At 38.5% G+C, this 22339-nt stretch overlaps 1 protein-coding gene across 1 annotated transcript; it reads right to left on the bottom strand.

The window, feature by feature from the left end:
* Positions 1-9855: 9855 nt before the first annotated feature.
* On the bottom strand, positions 9856-20366 carry LOC135479515 (retina and anterior neural fold homeobox protein 2-like). Its single transcript, XM_064759383.1, has 5 exons — positions 20225-20366; positions 12690-12792; positions 11786-11909; positions 11601-11673; positions 9856-11059 (listed from the first exon to the last, which is right to left on the bottom strand). The coding sequence occupies exons 1-5, from the start codon at positions 20364-20366 to the stop codon at positions 10707-10709; spliced, it is 795 nt and encodes a 264-aa protein (XP_064615453.1). The 3' UTR covers positions 9856-10706.
* Between the last annotated feature and the right edge of the window lie 1973 nt (positions 20367-22339).

Raw genomic sequence — 22339 nt, 5'->3', positions numbered from 1 at the left:
TTTGAATTCTGAAGCAATGTTAAGAGCTTTCTCTTACAAACACAAACGTTAGCTGTTGATCATATACAGTACACAGGTGTAGGGATAATCATGGAGGATTCTGGCCTGTTTTAACATGGCTATACCAGGCGACCGGTCTGGTTTGTCGGTGTACTGTATAGATGGTTTTTAGAGGTTTTGAGTAAAGGTGACTACTATGCTTTGATTGTTTTGTTTTGTCAACTTTGTTTCCTGCGTACTTTGTTTATGAGGGTAATGCACTATTGCACTCACTGATCTATGCACCATTTGTTTGTACATACACATTTAATGCGGGGATAAACTTGGGGTATTGATAAGTCGTCAAGTGATACATGTAGTTTTAATAACAAATACATAAATGTATCTATTGAGCTGTAAGGGAATGCACAAAATAATAAAAATACAGTAAAATAAAAAATAGGCCTTGTAAAGTACATTCATTTTGGTAGTATTTAGCCGGTTTTATATGAAAATTGTAGACTAGTTTGCAAAACATCATCACTTAAAATAGTTTTATGGTGCAGAAAAAATGTCATTTGTGGACCGTGACTATACTCAGTCCTAAGTTTGGTGTTATTTACACAATTTTAATACATTCATAACATTTGCATAACTAACATGCTACTGTACATCATGGGATTCAGTCCATGAAATAAAGTAAATCTGAAGAAATGTTATTTTGTTTTGTAATTACAGTATTGATGAAGAAAAAGGTTCATCTGACGTCATGTACATCACCTGACTCTCCAATCATAGGATAGGCAGTGGTTCTTTCATACATTGGAAATAGAACTATGACAAAATGATCAGCATATAGAATGTCTAGTGTCAAATGGGATATAAATGGACTTAAAGATCTGTTTTATTTTAGTCATTGTTGTTAAATGGTTGTTTCACTTGCTAGTAAAATGATAGAGAATTCACTTTTCCTAGAATAACAGAAAAGTAACGTCAGACTGCTGAACTAACTGTTGCTGGTCAAATGTTTGAGCCCTTCGTTCGTAAGCAAGCTCTGGCTGCTTTGTTGTGTACAGTGAGTATGTGAAAAGGCAGTTTTACTTGTGGTTATCAGTATCCCAACTTTACCTTGATATATACATGTATCTTGAAAATGGCACCAAGTTTACGTTGAAATGTTGATTACTGAAAGAGAAGACTGCCTTTTCCCTTAGTTTTCTACTCTTTCTGTTTGTCATTGAATATTCTGGATTGCTTGGAATATAATGTGATAAAAGTAGAAATCTTGGTTGAAATAACTCAGATGAGGCAAATATTGTCATCACTTACCAGAGCTAGTTCAATTGTTTCTTATTCTTAACTTGTGGGCGTATTTGTATAAAAATTGTGGCTGGTGTTGGTAGCTATCCTGGCAGCTCTGTTTCACTTTCATTTTGCACATCGTCGTGAAAAGCACTGTGGATTGGATGTTTTGTCTGAATCATCTATTTACGTCAGATCTATCGATTTACCGAAAATCTATATATCCATTGTCGAACCATTTTAGAATTGACACCAGCATCAATTACTTATTCAAGCATGTCATGTTAGGTGGATAGGATTTACGCAAGATGTACTGAGACCTTTTAGTGCTGGAGTTCGTGGAAGTTTGTGGATGGTGCAGTTTTTAAGTGCCGTTTCATGTAAGATTAAATTATATGTTTTAAGATCACTGGAATGTCGTGCTTCATGAATTGTCAATCAAATGTGTACTGTTGTATTTTTATCTGTGCTTGAGAGATAACACTAACTGCTGTCGGTTTGTCTTGTGGCGGATAGAAAATTTGTACTCTGATTGATGGAAATATAGTCATTTCCTTTTTCAATATAAAGGAGTAATTGAAACCAGGTTTCATTATTTATATCAGATGTAGCATTTGTTGGAGAGAATTGTGAAGTGCCTCTAGTGAGTAATTAGGATTTCTCCAGCACATTTGTACGATTTGTATTTTGATAGGAGTCAGAAAAAAAAAATTAATATTTTAAAAGTGCTATATTTATACTTTTCATCAAAAGTTTCGTAAATTAACTGATAGGAGGATCATCTGAAATTGTCATCTTGCGATTTGCTCCATTTTGGTGTGATTTTGGTAGCATTGTGACGAAGCCTATGTTTAATTTTACCTGAATTAAAATACTGTAGATAATAAAACATTTGAAGCACGATTTTATGACCTGCACTGAACGTGATCTCAAATGCATTTTCCAGTTGGGCTAGTAGTCTAGATCATCGCGTTGTGGGAATGTACACATTGGGTCGAAAGTGTGTTCATTAAAGTGATAATATTCACAACTGTCACCAAGGTTGTGTATTATTCATTCTAGCATAATGAAGGCTGTGTAGAGGACTATGTGCACTTATTACATTGCTATGCCCACTTATTACATTGCTATGCCCACTTATTACATTGCTATACCCACTTAGTAACTATTTCCACAGAGGCTTAATAAGAATGGCTACAGACGAAGTGGGGCTTCCATGGCCGGTGAGATTTGCAAGCCAGGGTGGCGCAATGACCCTGGAGCCGCTCACCAATGTGGTTGCTATAAGTTCAAGTCCAGCTCATACTGGCTTTCTCTCCGGCTGTACGTGGAAAGATCTGCCAGCAACATTCCCGGTATCCTCCCACCATAATGCTAGCCGCATTATTGAGTATGGCCTAAAACACCAATCAAATAAATAAATAAATCCAATCAATTAAATAAATGAATTCAGACGAGGAGGTTGTCATCTGACTGAGTTTTCCAGTCAGGTAGTGAGTTCGATTCCTATTCATACTAGTGCAGCTACTGTTGTATTTATTTGACCAGTGTTTTATGCCGCACTCAAGAATATGACGCTTATTCGGAAGTGGGAAGCGGGGGTTTGGGGGTGGCTGAAACCATAACCATCTGCAGTTTGGCTGCTTCTTCAAGTCAGGAATGTTTGTTAGTTACGGTACTGGACAACGTGCGGTGGCTTGTGGTCATATTTAGGATTTTTGTCTCGCCTATATTAAGCACAGGCATAGCTTATGAAGATTTGCGTTCATGTGTCTCATACAAGCGACCTTTTGGGTAACCTTGCTACCAATTCTAAGTTCGGATTTACATGTCAGTATTCAGTGTCAAGGAGTCCGTATTATAAATTGTCTCAAGTTTACAGTAAAAGATCGCTTAAAATTGAAGTGAGCATCAAGAGAAACGAGGGATAAAACTGTCGCTAAAAACATGTTCAGGTATTCAAGGTTTTTCTGCTGTTTTTTTTTTTGTTTTTTTTTTTTTTTTTGAAAACTGTAGAATGAAAACAGCTTTCAGCTGTGTATCTGATGAAGGCCCGACTTCATTTTTCCCTTTAATGATTTCACCCGATGAATGATCCACCAGTTTTTTATTTTTGTTTCAGAGTATGTGCGTTCTCCGTGCTCTAAAAAAATACATTTTCTTAAGGCACCCTCATTGCTGGAACAAAAAAAAACATACAAAAAAATTTACAGATTAAATAATTTCATGTTACTAACTATGCCTACATGCAACACTTGTGTTGCTGACAAACTCTCACTGGAGATCTGATGGTTGACCCTGGTATCAAGGACTGAGTCAGTTTCTTCAGAGAACTGTCCAGCTTTCCTGTTACTGCCACTGGCACTTTTGTGGTCTTTTCCTTCTTGTATATGTTATAGGTTATTGCTGGGGGTGGCTAAATCTACAACTAAGACTTGTAAATTTATAAAGATCACATTGAAATCCGTTGACTTTGATCTGCCAATCTAACATGCTAAACATACAATTTCCAAGACTGACAGTTCCAACGACACTGGACAGATCAGGAAAGAGGAAAACAAAATATGCGGACATATAACTGACGAATAAAAAGTTATTCTATTTAATAATAACTTTGCCACAACTTGAAGGCCAATTCCATTTCCATACTGAATTTAATAAATATTATTCATTAGTCGAGGCAGTCTTTAGTTATATCGGTGGAAATGTAGGTCGGTATGACCTATATGAAACTGCCAACATCCAAAAAATGAGCCTCATGCTCCCGCACTTAACGTCAAAGGTGTTTTTACAGATGTGAACAGTTTTATAATATGCTGTTTAATAAGTCAAGTGATGTGTCATGTAATTGTCAACATAATTATGCTACAGATGTACGGCCTTTCATGTGGGACCGGCCCTGATAGCACAGTTGGTAGAGCGTCCGCCTGAGAAACGTCCGCTTCGGGAGCGGTAGAGTAGGATCAATCCTGTAGGAGTAGGTTGTAACTTCCGCGCTTGGCCTTCAGCATGAAGGGGAGAGTGCAAGGACTGATTGACCTGTATGGCTCGGGCGGGGCAGCTTACTTGCCTTCGGTAAGGTGTTTCAGTAAAGCAGCACTAGTTAAAAGAGTCGTAGAAATCCGTCCAGCAAAAAGGAGGCACATTACATGCATATATATTATATGTATATTATATACTCTAAGGATTCCTTCGTCGCCTTATGACTGAAAAATTGTGAGGAACGACGCTAAACCCCAAGCACTCAATCACTCACTCACCTTTCATGTGGAAAGTTTTATACAAAGTACCTGTGGATAAAAACAATCATGCATTTACCTGTACAATTCACAAAAGATCATTCACAAAATTTTACTGCGCAATGTTCGCCTTGCAAACATCCTAATTAAGTACAGTAAACTTGCCTTAGGTAGATTGTGAGTTAGTACTTTTTGACTCGATTTGCCAAGATGTGCAATGCAATTGTCTCAAATATACTTAAACCCCCAAGCGCTGACACACTCAATATTCGGTTTTACCTTGATAAACATGCTAATACATTTATAAGACTAAATATATATTTACACCTTGGAATATCACTGTGATAACTATTTTTTATGCCTCGAAAGTGACTCCTGTATGTCAAAATAGCATGTCCCATGTAGCGTATACATATACTCCGAAATATTTGCGCACTAATATAATTCCGATTATGCTCATTTAATTACAAAACAATGTGCTTGTGGATAAAAACTTTATTTCTACACTGAAAAAAATACCAATTATATTTATACTTTTGAATAAAATCGGACTTCCATTTAAGTAATTTGGTGTCCCTAAATTTTCGGTCTTCACAGTCAAAGATGGCGGATCTGCCTTATTATATAGTTCGGAAAAGACCACGTGGCTCTCAACAGTTGACATGTTTTAATTTGTTATAAGAATTTCTTCTTCCTTGACTGTACCAATTCGCACTTAGAACAAAGTATGTGGAATTAATTTCCTTGACTGTACCAATTCGCACCAAAAACAAAGTATGTCGAACTGCTTTCCTTAACTGTACCAATTGGCACCAACAACAAAGTATGTCGAACTGCTTTTCCTTGACTGTACCAATTGGCACCAACAACAAAGTATGTCGAACTGCTTTTCCTTGACTGTACCAATTCGCACCAACAACAAAGTATGTCGAACTGCTTTCCTTAACTGTACCAATTGGCACCAACAACAAAGTAATAACTGCTTTTCCTTGACTGTACCAATTCGCTCCAACAACAAAGTATGTGGAATTAATTTCCTTGACTGTACCAATTGGCACTTACAACAAAGTATGTCGAACAGCTTTCCTTAACTGTATCAATTCGCACCAACAACAAAGTATGTCGAACTGCTTTTCCTTGACTGTACCAATTCGCACCAACAACAAAGTATGTCGAACTGCTTTCCTTAACTGTACCAATTGACACCAACAACAAAGTATGTCGAACTGCTTTTCCTTGACTGTACCAATTCGCTCCAACAACAAAGTATGTGGAATTAATTTCCTTAACTGTACCAATTGGCACTTACAACAAAGTATGTCGAACAGCTTTCCTTAACTGTATCAATTCGCACCAACAACAAAGTATGTCGAACTGCTTTTCCTTGACTACCAATTCGCACCAACAACAAAGTATGTCGAACCACTTTCTTTGACCTTATCAATTCGCACCAACAACAAAGTATGTCGAACTACTTTCCTTGGCTGTTTAGCGATCTTTCATTTGACAGATACCTTATGGTATAGTGTTTCTTTGCCATAAACAACTACGGTTCAAGCTTTTCAAGGTGTAACGTGAAACACCGATATTTTGGACATCGCCATGCTGTTTCCCCCTGCAATACGACTCGGACAAGCCATCAAGTAAATAGACGAATGCGCTAAATCTATAGTATATTAAAGATAAATTCTGTGTCGTTACAGTTTCTGGTAAGAGTCAAGGGAATTTATCATTGTTAACCATGTTAATGCTACCGATAATTGCTGAGTTTCACAACTATTGTTCTAAGGAGGTAACACTTGAGAGTCATAGACCTGACACGTACAGTCATCAGACCTATGTAGATTCTGCAGTCTGGAGACAGTCCCTTGAGGTCGAATTCAAGTTTCGGCTGCTCTGAACACAGCATTTATAAGACCTGCGGAATTAAAAAAAATAATCTAAGCTCTTCACTAGAAAAAAATAATCATCTGTAAATTTTAACAGAAAGGCTGAGTGGTGCTAGAATATACATTTATTCTGTTGTTCTAAACCAATAGGTATTCGACATAATATCATGTCAGCCCGATATAATTTCTGATGAAGTAATCTTTATTTATTTATTTACTTGTGATTAGTGTTTTACGCTGTATTCAAGAACATTGCACTACGGCCCCATTATAGTGGGAGGAAACCTGGCAGACCCAGGGGGAAAACCCACGACCATCTGCTAGTTGCTAGCAGCCCTTCCTATGCGTACAACTGGCGAAGTATTCACAGCTTCGAGCCGCCAATGGGTGCGGCAGAATACGACTTCTGGTTCCGGGTATCAACGCGGAGTTACATTTGGCCCTCACACAGTGGTTGAAAAACATTCCGCAAGTCACAATTTACCATCTCATCAGGCCTGTTCGTCGACGATGTGTAGCAGTGCAGCAGGCAAACGGCGGACATACTCGGTACTGAAGTGTTGAATTTACCAAACTGACCCCACTCTGTTTGCCAAACTGACCCCACCCCTGTTTCTTAACCTGCCTCAGCGTTACCATCGGTTGTCCGTTTCCATCAGTTATGGAAGTATATTGCTAAGAGTCCATTTTAGGCCCGCTTGATAAACGGCGTTGAAATTAATTTGATAACGTAGTTAATTTTATAAAAATATTGGGTGTTACGTTTATATGTTTGTCCAGTATGTATAGACGCATACATGTACGGGAACCACAGTAGGTCCTGTGTGTATTTTAAAGGATGCCAGAGCGTGTTCAGCGTGAGGTTGAACCTACTTGTGCATAGTCACTTATATACACATGTAGGTCGAGCAGTGTAAAAAGTTTTGTGGGGCTGATCCCACATATCTACTTCTGAAAATTCTCAAACTCTGAAACAGTCTCAAGGCTCTATTTGTTCTAATTTCTAACTCCCGTAGCTGTATCATGCACTTTAAGAAAGATACATGTAACTATTGCGCATTAGGATGGTCGTATCAGGCTTCCATACATCGCCATGATATTTATTAGAAATTATATACTGTGAGCCAGGTATGCCAGGAATAGATATAACTACCTTACCGGCATAATAAACTTCGTTAACTTAGCTTTAGATGTAAATTAAATAATTTTACCATTATTTACCAGCAAATAATATCATTATGGGATGCGAACTCTTTGATTAGCATTAATGGGTTATTAGAATATGATAGCAGGAAAGGCATCCATGACTAAAACGGATGGGAATTTTAAATGTCGCGGACCCATTTACAAATATACAGACGTATGTACATAGCCTGCATAGCTTAGTTTGAACGTACATAGTAGAGCGGCCACGTGTTCTAGATATAAGCAATAAAAATGTGACCACTATATTGATGTGCTGTTGTATGTGATTTTTCCTTATTGTTCCGCCAATGACAGCTAACTACATGCAATGGCCTAAACAAGATATGATTAGCTTGATTCCTGCATTGATGCGGAAGAATCGTAGTAAGTCAATAAAGCCTGCAATCTTTCTCTACAATCAACATACAATGCCTGTATGTTGATTGTATAAACATACATGGTTCATAATTTCTCTATGTACCAATCAAATAAATAATTAAATATATAAATATGGTTTGAACAAAAAAGCGAAATCCACAACAAAAGATTTATAATTGGCTTTAATCGTGTTATTAGTGTACCTTTTATGTCTGTTTTATCACAGGGCGTTCCGTGCCAAATGGAATTATCAAAACTATGCACCAATTTTAGTATAGTATTTTCTCACGGAGTTTTTCCGCTCCCTCTGGGAACATCCCTGTACCTTTATGAAGCTTATACAACTCACACTCCTCTTTCCGTGATGTATTTTTATCCGCTTATTAACGTTTTTCAAAATTGGCATAATTCCTCCCTCGTTACTTCTATAAACAATGTTAATTACTTTGCAAATAACCAAAACCCGTCCGAGTATCAGTCCCCATAATGGTAATTACAGTTTTACCACTGTGCATGCATAAATGTTTTAGCCGTTAGATCACCACAATTACTTATTCTATCCTGCACCGAGAATCACTATGGCGCCACGCCAACTCATGCCGGTTGATTGATGGATAGATCGACTGTTTTAATGCATTCTCAAGCTTTCTTCACTTCAATACACCTATGGTCACTTTGATAGGTGGAAGAAACCAGAGTGACCGGAGTAAACCGCCGACCTTTGACAAGTGTGATGGAAGACAAGTGGTCAACAGCGAATGTTAGGCTTAGCCATCGGTCCACACAGCGCCATCAACGGCCGAGGGGGTTAGCACGCCACCGCGGGGCAATGACCAAGGAGTCTCTCACCTATGGGGGCCTCTGTGGCTCAGTCGGTTAGCACGCTAGCGCAGCGTAATGACCCAGGAGCCTCTCACCAATGCGGTCGCTGTGAGTTCAAGTCCAGCTCATGCTAGCTTCCTCTCCGGCCGTATGTGGGAAGGTCTGGCAGCAACCTGCAGATGGTCGTGGGTTTCCCCTGGGCTGTGCCCGGTTTCCACCCACCCTAATGCTGGCCCCGTCGTATAAGTGAAATATTCTTGAGTACGGCGTAAAACACTAATCAAATAAATAAATAAATAAATCTCACCTATGCAGTCTCTGTGAGTTCAAGTCCAGCTCATGCTGGTTTCCGTGGATTTCCCACGGGCTCTTCCCGGTTTCCTCCAACCATAATGCTGGCCACCGTCGTATAGTGAAATATTCTTGAGTACGGCGTACAACACCAATAAAATAAATAAATAAATTAGAGAGGCTTGATGTAACTGTATTCTTGGGAGTTGAAGGACGACATGTGTATCTCTTCCTCTACCAATTTATACTATCGAATTTATGTTTTTGGCTTTTTCCCCATTGATTAGCGGTATATTGTGCTCCATAAATTAATGTTACCCTAACATATGTACCGTAAGACTTTAATAACGGTAGTTGCTGCTGTCTCCCTTGGCACTCAGCACTGAGGGGTTAGAGCATGACACATGACTGATTGGCCCGGTGTCAGTTGAATGTGACTGAATGGGGTGTCATGCCGGATGTCTTCGGCATGATATTTCAGTGGCAGCAGCACTTTGGCGGCATGGACTCGCCCTCCCATAAGAAGACACAGTATATGTAAATACACATAATGACAGTCATGTGACTGAAAAATTGTTAAGTACGACGTTAAACCCCAAGCATACATACATACATACATACATACATACATACATACATACATACATACATACATACATACATACATACATACATACATACATACATACATACATACATACATACATACATACATACAATCATTGCAACAAGTGAAACAGCAAATAGAATGTTTTTATTGCATGCCTTGTTACAGATGCTAATATGTACAGAGTTAGTTTGAGATCTGTGTATTATATACATTCTGGAAAAACCTCTGTGGCTCAGTTGATTAGCGCGATAGTGCAACGTAATCACTCAGAAGCCTCTCACCAATGCGGTCGCTGTGACTTCAAGTCCAGCTCACCCTGGCTTCCTCTCCGTCCGTACGTGGGAAGATCTGTCAGCAACCCCGCGGATGGTCCTGGATTTCCCCCCGGCACTGCCCGGTTTCCTCCCACCATAACCCTGGCCGCCGTCATGTAAGTGAAATATTCTTGAGTACGCCGTAAAGCACCAATCAAATAAAAAAATAAATATATACGTTCTAATCAGCATGTATTTACCCTCGTCTGTATTAAATATTAAAATATGGGAGGAAAGTTCATCTCTTAATGTACAGATTGTGTTTAGAACTATTTCAAAAAGTTCATTTGTCCCGAAATGTGTAGATTATGTTTAGAACTATTTCAAAAGGGTCATTTCCCTCTGAATGTACAGACTATGTTTAGAACTATTTCAACAAAGTCATTTTCTCGGAATTTACAGATTATCTTTCGAACTATTTCAAAAAGGCCATTTGTCTTTGAATGTATAGACTATGTTTAGACCTATTTTAAAAATGTTTCTAGAATTCACTCTCGGATACAGTATCAGTAAGCACAGTATTATATCATACATATTTGTGTGCGTTGCTTATAACGCATTTATTTCCAAAAATATATCTATCTATATCTAAAAGTATTAGAGGTAAAACAAATATGTCAATAAACAAGTTAATTTGTCTTTGCATCTTCTGCAAAGCCTCCTCCTACAACATCTTGTCACCAACCGCCAGATATTCTTATGTTCCTTCAAATTTCATGGTTTTGAACTTCCGCACGGCGTTTTGACGTAACCCTGCCTCGTTCATGGCGTAGGCTTGGTTCGGTGAAGTATAATCGGGTGAACTGAAGGCCAGTGAGAGGTGGCTCATCAACGAAGACGCTGAAAACCCGGAACTGGAGCTGAAACTGTACGGTGGAATATAAAGCGGAAATGGATAGGTACTTTGTGACATTGGTGGAAACATGAAACGTGGGTGACAAAATGGGGTCGTTGCGTCAGGTGACGTTGATGGCCATCTATCATACGGGTAAGGACACGACGTCGGGTTGACAATCCCACTACTTGCTTGGGGTAGACAAGGCAGAGCGACTGAAAAACAAAAAACAAAAATGAATATATTACATTTTTTTGGCGCAAATATTGATTTTGCAGAAGAATGTTAGTTCCAAGAAATGTATGAAAGAAGAATACTGGCTTAGCGTCAAGAGTACTGAAGTGGGGTAACGCTTCAGCGGGTTGCTTGAGAGATGAATGTCTTCTATAATACAGCCAGCTGATTTATAGGCAACACAAGACCATATAAATGCTTCTTGATATTATAGTAACAGCATTATGCTACCTGTCATGTGCACTCTCTAAGGCTGTGCCCGGGAACTTCACTGCAGGTCGACTGTAGTTAATTTTTGTTTTTCGATTCGCAGGTTAAACTTTTCTTTTCTAAGTTATAATAATAACAATTGAGTGTGTGCTGTTTTTTTTTTGTTTTTTGTTTTTTTTTACATTGGTTTATATCTATAACACCCAACAAATATATTCCGTCATATTCGTATACATCAACTTAAATTTCATGACACTACGTAGAATGCAACGACGTTATGTTATATATTACGTTACTTTTACATCTACTTACTAGAAGGGTAAGGTGCGTTTTTCCGAGGTGTTTCCTTTTTACGCCATTTCGCTCTCCGATTTTGAAACCAAACCTGCAAATAATTGTAACAAACAATTTTTTGCATATCTTTCAGACACATATTTGAGAATTCTTCGAGATCAAAAATAAATCTTCCACAAAAAATTTTAAATTCTCGCTCTCACCTGAACACGTGACTCGACGAGTCCAATCCGCAGCGCCAGCTCCTCCCGCGCAAAGACATCTGGGTAAGGAGCCCTCTGGAAGGCTTTTTCCATTTCCTCTAATTGGACAGCAGTAAATGTTGTCCTGTAAATCCATTGGACGTAAATGAAAAGGGTCTATAGATTTACAATTTGCTTAGTAGAGAAAGTTCATCTTTGATCAAGGCAGTTTTCTTTGAATCTTGACGTTAGAGCAGCGATGTGGATCGATGCCATTAAAATTTACATTGATAGATTATGACTGACCGATGGATTGCTGATTAATACAACACTAACGATTTCCCCTCTTGTACCATGGAGGTAAGTTTTGTGAGAGGAGTGCCCGGGGTAACTGTCGCACTTTCCCACGAATGACGTACAGATGGGAACACCATATTGGATGAAATCTACAAATTCCCTGTCTAAGACGAGGACTGAACCCACTCTTATACGTTAACCGGTCTACCAAGACTCGCTCTTTGTTGTTTAGTATGAATCGTCATTCAACTTTGATTCATTGATATTGACTGACGAATCGTAGGATGAATCGTCAGAAGAATTGATTGATTGATTTATTTATTTGATCGGTGTTTTACGCCGTACTCAAGACGGCGGTCAGCATTATGGTGGGAGGAAACCGGGCAGAGCCCAGGAAAAACCCACGACCATTCGCAGGTTTCTGCCAGACCTTCCCACGTACCGCCGGAGAGGAAGCCAGCATGAGCTGGACTTGAACTCACAGCGACCGCACTGGTGAGAGACTACTGGGTCATTAGGCTGAGCTAGCGGGATAACCAACTGAGCCACGGAGGCCCCTCAGGCGAATCGAAAGATTAATATTGATTGGTTGGTATTGATTGGTAATCGATGAATTCTTTGGGCTCACCTGTACCTTGACTTTTTCTTGGGGATGTCTGCCAGAGACTCGCTCGCCTGTCTGCTGTTCAGTCTGAAATCTTTGGTCATCTTCGTTGCAGTTAATTGTCTGCCTAAATGAAGAGAAAGAAAGTGACTGATCTATCCATGATCCTGTATCCGCATGCATTGTTATTTATTTATTTCATTATTGTCTTACGGCATGGCCGGCCAGGATAGCACAGTTGGTAGAGCGTCCGCTTCGGGACCGGTAGATCCAGGATCAATCCTTGATCGAGTCACACCTAAGACTTTAAAAGAGGAAGATGTAACTTCCTCGCTTGGTGTTCAGCATGAAGAGGATAGTGCAACGACTGGTTGACCCGTATCAGTTTAACGGCTCGGGCGGGGCGGCTTACTTGCCTTCGGTAAGTCGTCTCAGTGAAGCAGCACTAAATAAAAGAGCGGTGGAAATCCGCCCTGCCACAAGGAGGCACATTACACGTACATGCACCCGAAGGATTCCTTTGTCGTCATATGACTGAAAAATTGTTGAGTACGACGTTAAACCCCAAGCACTCACTCACTCACTCACTCTAACGGCATGCTGAAGAATGTTTCATTTATACCATGGCTTTCAGTCTCACTGGTGGAGAAGACCGGAGTGCCCAAGTTCAACCACCAACCTTTACCAAATTACTGATACGTACACATCGAGTGATCCTGAACACTCATATCGGTGGATCACAAGTGATCTTTAACGAAAGCTAGACTGCCCTACCGGCCAAACAAGCATCGTCAACTTCGTATTGTCGCCAGCGAAAGATGGAGAATCTACAAATTTTTGAGTTTTGAGTCAGCAATCTCCCTTAACAACGACCTCTCCCATTTAGATTTATTTTATAATTGATCGGTGTTCTACACCGTAATCAAGAATATTTCACTCATACGACGGCGGCTCGCTAATATTTTGTTCTTTGTACTCCTAAATTTTATAAGCTACTATCAGTATATATGTTCAAAACAGTTTTATCGAGTGATTATGAACACTCATAAACTCGGTTTTTTAACGTCCTCGATTCTCATTTGAAGTGATGTATAAGTATTTTCTATAACATATTAAATTTACTCATATTCATGAGATGTATTTAATTAGTAACACGCCTCCATCAAATGTGTGTTATACCACCAAGCGTGTGTTATACCATCAAATGTGTGTTATACCACCAAATGTGTGTTATACCATCAAGCGTGTGTTATACCATCAAATATGTGTTATACCATCAATACCACCAAATGTGTGCTATAGCATCAAGCGCATGTTATACCATCAAATGTGTGTTATACCATTAAATGTGTGTTATACCATCAAGCGTGTGTAATACCAACAAATGTGTGCTATACCACCAAATGTGTGTTATACCATCAAGCGTGTGTTATACCATCAAATGTGTGTTATAGTTTATGACACATTTGGATATAACTATAATGAATTGTGACAAATTGTCACCGGTTTGCGGTATATGTGTAGGACTTAAAGGTCAACGAGGCATAAATATCGCCCGTCTATATCATGGGCTGTATTAGTATAATATAGGTTAACATGAAGGGCAGGTTAACGGTTTGTGGGCACTTTGCAACTCTTGATCTGTTTTCACCGTGTAATTAGGAGACCGGGGCCAAGTACCTAGTTGAACTGTAAATGATGCAATGTTGTAGTCTAATAAAGTTGTAAATATCATGCAATGGTCCAGGCACAGCTGTCAGCGGCCTTTGACTAAACAAAAACGATTGACCCTCCTCCTAAGGGCAGCATGAATTATTCGCTTCGCTCATTTGGAATATATTATCGCATATGACTTGGCGGAAATATTAAATATGACTTGAAAGCATTTTGCCGTGAGAATTCTGGGACCTTTAATAAGCTGTTTGATTCTGAGACGTACACGAATCTGTGCAGCTATTTATTTGTTCCTTTTCAGTGTGACATGTGTCTTAGGTATATTATATATCATAGCTATTTGTACGGCTTAGCTTTTTTTTTATATCTTAACTATTTGTATATAGACGTGGATATTTGAAGGTATATCTCTGTGACCTACGGACTGCTGCCCTTAAGCAGAACAATTTATATCTCCCTATCCCCAACGGTCACTATCTATACTCGTTTAGGTCACTGTTCAAATTGTTATGCCTTGTTTGTTCCTCGGACAATGTCCAGTAATTTATAGATATATACATGACCCAGTGTGTCTCTTAATTCGATCTGATACAGCGTATTAGGATTATCGAGATAAAAAAAACCCCTCAGATTACTCATAACTTAGCGCAGAGATTAACTCTTCGCAACTGACATACGCGATCGTTATGATCCATTGCATCAACAATTTTATGATAATTGCCTCTGATTATGCCCCATAGCAATAATTTGCATTAATTAGCAACATATTTTATTGTCCTCCTATGAGCGCTTGCGGGGGTAATTTTATGCAGGTATGTTGTTTTTATCATCAGAAACGAAACCGAAACTGTGGGAACGATTATGAAAAATTACGTGCGCATGCGTAATTCCCAATCATTGGCAATTAACATAAATCAGAAATTAGCTCTTGTCTGACGAAGACAATTATCATTAACTATTACCCCGCGATATCTCTATTTGACAAATTTATGTTAATGAGTGCAGAATAATTAACCATTTAGGAGTAATTGCGAGGCCAAACACATTCTCCCCAGATGCGCGTTTATGTCAAGTGTAAGTTCTATGATGGCATTGTCGGCCTCGCTTCCAGCATCATTGTATTTGACAGAATTTGACAAATGCTTGAACCAGCTTTCTACAGTGAAGTTAAGTTATTTTAATATGAAAAAGGTTTTGGTTTATCGTCACTTCTACAATGCTGCAACCATATCATGGCGAATTAACTTTAAAATGAAAGAAAAAGAAAAGAAAGCGTCGTTGAGGCCACCTTCAGTTATTATTTGTAGACTTTTTATCTATTCATTTATTTGATGTGTATTTTAAGCCGTACTCAAGAATATTTCACTTATACGACGACAGCCAGCATTATAGTGAGAGGAAACTTATAGACTTTTTAACGGAACCAAATGATAACAAATGTTTGAGTTCTATATGGAGAACATCGCTAATGTTGAATAACATACAAAAATGTCATACAAAATGTCATACAAAATGTCATACAAAAAATTTTACTCTTATTTTCATCTTATTCGTGGGTTCATATATGTTATACGACATGTTTTATTTCTTATGTATCTAGTTTTTTGCTTTTTCTAGTTTAGTTTTTTATTTATATTTGCTGTTTATTTATGATAGTCTTTAATTTTTAATTTTAATCTTCAGCAATAATATAATATGGCTAACAGTTTATAGCTGGTTTCGTCGCCTAATGTCAACCATCTTGCTTCTCTCTGCCGCGTTTATCACGTGACTTTGTGCCCAGGCGCACCAACAAAAAACCTGAAGCTATTAAAACCAGACACATAAACTTAAAAATAAAATGAAAAATGTAATAAAAAAAATGTTTAAATGGGAAAGTAATAAACACAAAACCTCTAAAAGCATCCAAGTAAAATACAAGCTTCTGTAACCTTAGGGAGGAATTCTTTGTAATATTTCACTTATAAGCCTATGTTGGTGATCTGGTTTATGAATGCAGGAAAGCGTAAAGCCAGCTGGAAAAATCGCCTCTTGTCAGCTGCTTAAAAAATTTTCTTGATGTATATCCGGACCAGCTAGAACTGGATTTGATCTCGTGACTGCGCTGATCGGGTTTGACTGAGATGAGGCAGTTTAGAGAGGTCAGCAAGAGACAAGGTTTGCTGATCTAAAGACCAAGTCAACATTACACTTACGACTATATATAATCTGTTTCTTTTAACTCGTCGCCAGTATTCACTTCTGTGATAATCAATTCTACTCACTATCAAAATTGCCATTAGTCAGTGACACGTAACATGAAAAGTTTTACATACTGATATGTTGAACGTCCATTTTATTCCAAGAGAGATGCAGTTAGACCAGCTTTGAGGGGTTCAAGCCATCTGTTGGTAATATTAATCTCACCACATTTGTGGAGGGTTTTTGGGGAAAACGGTTATTGACACATTTATGAAACTTGATTGTGTTTTAGCGGAAGCAGGTATATTTCCCTAACAAATGACGCTGGTGAACGCGGTCATAAGTACCTGCTCACTGTTGCCACCAGTCGTTGCCACCAGTCGTTGCCACCAGTCGTTGCCGACCTACGGTGCACCGAAACTGAATCTTAGTTTGAAATTTAGGTTTGCAGTGGACCTTAAAATGAACTTTGGTGAGTATCACATGACCAGTTGGTCATGTCGGGTTGATAAGAGAGTTTTTCTCCGGAACCCCATGTGTGACTGACTTCAAAGTGCCTGGTATGGTAAGGCGGGGGAATTGACCCCCCCCCCCGCCCCGTGCACAAAACTGTGCACGTCAAGAAGCGGAACTAACTATAGTCGTGACTGACAGCTGTTGAAACACTCTTCTTTCTTCAGTTATATGACAAGCATGCGACTTTTCTAATATATATATATATATATATATATATATATATATATATATATATATATATATATATATATATATATATATATATATATATATATATATATATATAACTTTCAGCCTTATACTTCTGCTCTGCATGTTAATATTAACGATAGCAAAACGACAACATATACTCTCAACCAGGATTCGCTATAGTTGCCGCACGTTACGTAATACCATACTTTAACAAATATCCAATCCAATTCATGATAACATTTATTTATCACATAACGGCCTATATCATTAATCACACAGAAGTATGTTTCCAAAGAAAGAAAAAAGAACTACAAAGCTTTGAACTCTTCCTGTAGGTGGAAACTGTAGTATGAAGGATGCCTGACAGATTATTGCAGAAATGCGGATATTAACCTTTTTTTAAAGTCAAAAGTTTAAACTTAAATTATGATAAGACTGTTCGCATTCTAAAGTTTATGTTTTACATATGAAGATAAAGGTTAACAGAAACGAGACTTTGACAGCGCCTAGAAATACACACATGAAAGTTTCAGTAAAAATATATTTTTTTTGCTTAAGGTTGATCTTAATACTGTAAATTATGAAAACAGAACCTAGCTTGAACGAAAAATTGGCGCTTTTGATCGAGAGTGCATTTTAGTCAAGTTATTACTAAGTAACCATATATCTTTATGGGTGCTTTGATTAAGCTTTATACTAACACTGCTTTATGTGAAAATACAATATAACTTTGTCTTTGTTGGTGTTGATGCATCTGAAGATTTTGCCAAAGATCGTGAAGCGATCGGGGAGGGGTGGGGGGGGGGGGGAGAGGGCCGCAGGTGTTTTTTTTTTCCACGTATAAAAATCAGCTGCGATTAACTACGATCTACATAAATGTGACTAATCTTTTGTACGTATAGGGATTGTCGTACGAGCTACACACGAGCACCGCAAACTTCATTAATCTTCATTAATCGCATGAACATTTTTGTCAGAGTACAATTCTTCCGAAAATCTCCCCGTCTCTTCTGGCCAAATTCAAATCAAGTGGACAAAAGATACATCATAAAAGAAAAATCGAGTGAACAAAAGATATATCATGGGAGACAAATCAAGTGGTCAAAAGATATATCATAAAAGAAAAATCGAGTGAACAAAAAGATATATCATGGAAGACAAATTGAGTGAACAAAAGATATATCACGGAAGACAAATTGAGTGGACAAAAGATATATCATAAAAGACAAATCAAGTGGACAAAAGATATATCATAAAAGACAAATCGAGTGGACAAAAGATATACCATGGAAGAGAAATTGAGTGGACAAAAGATATATCATAAAAGACAAATCAAGTGGACAAAAGATATATCATGGAAGACAAATCAAGTGGACAAAAGATATATCATAAAAGACAAATCGAGTGGACAAAAGATATATCATGGAAGACAAATTTGACTGGACAAAAGATATATCACCAAAAGACAAGTCGACCTCTACACCCGTAGAATGATTATGAAGGTCTTATGAAATTAATAATTAACGTTAAAATAACGTTTGGCAGGGCTGTAAGCGAAGTAAATGTCATTTGAACCAGCACAACACTTCTGAAATATTATAAGCTCATAAACACTATCGATGTACACAGCCCGACATATGTGTTGTCATATATAGTGGAATTAGTGTAAAGAGTAGTTGAAAAACAATAATGTGATATCAATAGCTCTACCCACTCGGTACACAGACAGTGAGTCGACATATATGGCCGAAACACTATACTATGTGGTGTCGTACGATCTGAGCCTGGGACCACGAAGCTGTTTTACATTTAAGACATACTGAATGACGTAAAATGAGATTTCTGCGGATTGCTCAGAATAATTAACTAATCAAACCTTTTGGAAGAATTTACGCTGTTTGAACAGACTTTCGGGTTGTTTGTTTTGAAGTATAAGTCGTTCTTTAAATGTCATACGAATACATTCGATCATATCAGGCTGATAGCGGCCATTAAGAGCGCGGCATTCCACTTGGTCGCAGTCAAAAAACATTATCAGTCACTGCTGAACAGAGTTCAGTTTCCACTAAAGCTTGGACATCCACATCTACCTGGGGCCGGTTGTTACAAAGTGTACGAGAGGTCAATTCGAATCGCAGCCGCTTCGAAACAATACATTACGCTGAATTTGGTGAGTAGGCCTAACAAGCACGACCATTAATACACATTTGAACAACTTCCTTCTGAACTTCCGCAATTTATATAGCTGTTTTCCTTTCATGGTAATGTGAAATCAAATGTTAAAGTTACGAGTTATGTATCAAAAACATAATCCCAGAATGATTGGTATATATCCTTCTGCACTCTTCTAAGTTTTACCTGTATTAGCCATTCTTAGGTCGCCATTATGATTATTTGGTCGCCATTATGATTATTAGGTAGCCATCATCATTATTATATCGCCATCAGCTACCTAATTTAGCCTTACTAACCAAGACTATGCATTTATTCCATCTCATCGTTGTTTCTGCAGAGCTCAGAAATGCATGATTTGGTTTAAATTGGAGATATATGTTGAGGCCATCGATTTTTTTTATAATCCTTGATGGCCATGAGCTTAGTTACAGATTAACATTTCTGTTCACATCGCGACGCTATCCAATGGAATGTGAGTCGGGCTCAGGGGAAATACATTCATGCTGCTGCCTCACTGTAACGAAATTCCGAAGACCAGAGACTCGACACCCTACCCCATATACTGACACCAGACATAACACTTCCTTCAGTCATAGTTTAAGAGCATCTAACAGCCTTATTACCAATTTTTAGGTTTTAATCATTAACCAACACTCAGGATTGGACCTGTACCTTCTGATACTTCGTCTTCTCAAACGCGCTCAGAACTGTGCCAGATAATAGCTTACATAAATAATATGAGCCTCATACATAAGGATAGTGTTTCAACTTAAACGAAACCTCATCCATCCTGCCTACTGAACTGTACCAAGTATTCTTACCCGTGGCTATTGTGTCGTTTATAGCCTCACACTCAGCTTTGTCCTCTGTTTTGGTTCTTAGCCCCAGGATATTGTCTATGGCGTGATTTTTATCGTTGATTTTGCCACCGGCACGTCTGTTTGTGCACCCTTGCCCGCTCATCCTTGCCTGTCGGAGAGAAATGCCCCCAGGCTCTATCCCGTAACAGTATATAAACATTAACGTATTTATTTAATGGTATGATTGAGTCAATTATTAGTGAGCTAACGTACCAGACGCCAATCTCCTGGTGGACAACAGCTATTGGTCAAAATTCAAGCCAGTGGCCAATGGAAGATAAGAGATGCCAGTTCTTCTCTCAGTTAACTATTCACAGGAAGTTTGTGTGTTTCAACGCGGCGTCAACTCTCAATTAAAACTTGTGGTTAATTTGCCTCCACATTTATTGGATTAACCCGTGAACAACTGAAGTCTTAGGTCCACAGTGACTATAGGCACGTATCTGACATTTTGACGAACGTGTCGTGGTTATGACAAGGTCAACCAGTGTAAATGATATCATTTTGCCACAAGGAATTATACATAAAATATGGCAGGATTTACAACCTACTTACCCGAACTCAAACACATTTGGGGCCATTAATTGCGGCTTGATCATTTCACTTGTTATACTGTGTATTAAATTTCATTTGAGATCATATAGTTAAATGTTAATTCGTTTATAACTTTAATTTCATGGCGTGAGTTGGGTAAATCTAATACCAGTATGTAGGTTACCTCTAGGAGCTGGTGGAATTCCGGTACTCTGTGTTGAGAACCATACCAAAATATTTACTTCAAACTTTGTCAAATCTTAATATTCAAATTCCTCCCCCAGTGTGATGAATTTTGCAAAATTTAATGAAAAGCAATAAACTGACACATATTTCCAGAATGGCATTGAACTATAATCTGCAGAACTAATTTCCTTTATGTTACTGTTGATGAACATCTTAATGGGTGAGTTGAATAAATTCATAAATCTTCTGTCATTTATCCTCAAACTCCCAAGACAGACTTTGGAAATTTATCGTTTGGCTTTTATATCCCAAAATAAATGCAGAATATTTGTCATTCTGACGATAATTTTGTCAGTGAGAGAAATTTCTTACAATGAATGCAATTTTACTTTCAATTCTTACCACTGAACTCTAATGCGCAAAAGGTTCACAACGTGAAGGAATAACACTGAGAGTCAATGGTCATATCGATTTGCCCCAATTATTTGGCCAAACCTATATAAAGTATAGGTCGTTCGAATCAACGAGGTGATGAATTCATATCTTCAACACTGTCTTTAACCTGCAAAAGGGGGGCTAAGAAACGTTTTTTTCCTCCAAACGCAGGCATTTAAATACTAGGCCACATTATTGCAAATGACTTCGTAGAATCAATCTCTGGGACACTTTCCATTCGGCAGCTAGAATGACACGAGTGCCATCAGAACAACTGGAGTATAACCCTTGAGTAACCTAACTAGGTTAAGAGTACGACAGTCCCGTTTTTAGCAGCAGTAAACTGGGAGCAGGGCGTCCGTTTATTAATTTTTTTTACGTCTTTCTTTCTTTATTTATTTATCTATTTGATTGGTGCTTACGCAGTACTCACGAATATTTCACATGTAGGTTGGTGTTTTGGATATTGGCGTGTGTCAGTCCCTCGACCGGTCTGATTTACACTAAAACCGCATGGGCGTCAACGAAAGTTGTATATTTCAGGAAAGAGAACAATAAAAAAATATAAAATTTTCCAGAGGGCACAACAAACTTGAAACTGCCCGGAAAATTCTGGTCCTGTTACTTTGCAAATCATGCTTTGTAAGGTGCCTAACCCCAGTATTTCACTTACACGATGGCGGCCGGCATTATGGTGGGAGGAAACCGGGCAGAGCCCTCAGGAAACCCAGGTCTGTCCGACTATCTGCTGGTAGGCCTCCCTATATACGACCCGAGAGGAAGCCAGCATGAGCTGGACCATCTGTTTATGATTTCGCCATTAGTCACATATGATGTAATCAATACCTTTTACTAGTAGGCCCCTACGCCTGCGTAGCGAGTTACTACGCCGTAACGATCTCGCCTTTAATCCAGTCGAAT

This window comes from Liolophura sinensis, chromosome 12, assembly GCF_032854445.1.
Source record: "Liolophura sinensis isolate JHLJ2023 chromosome 12, CUHK_Ljap_v2, whole genome shotgun sequence".
Taxonomy (NCBI): domain Eukaryota; kingdom Metazoa; phylum Mollusca; class Polyplacophora; order Chitonida; family Chitonidae; genus Liolophura; species Liolophura sinensis.
This window is presented reverse-complemented; position numbering and strand designations above follow the sequence as displayed.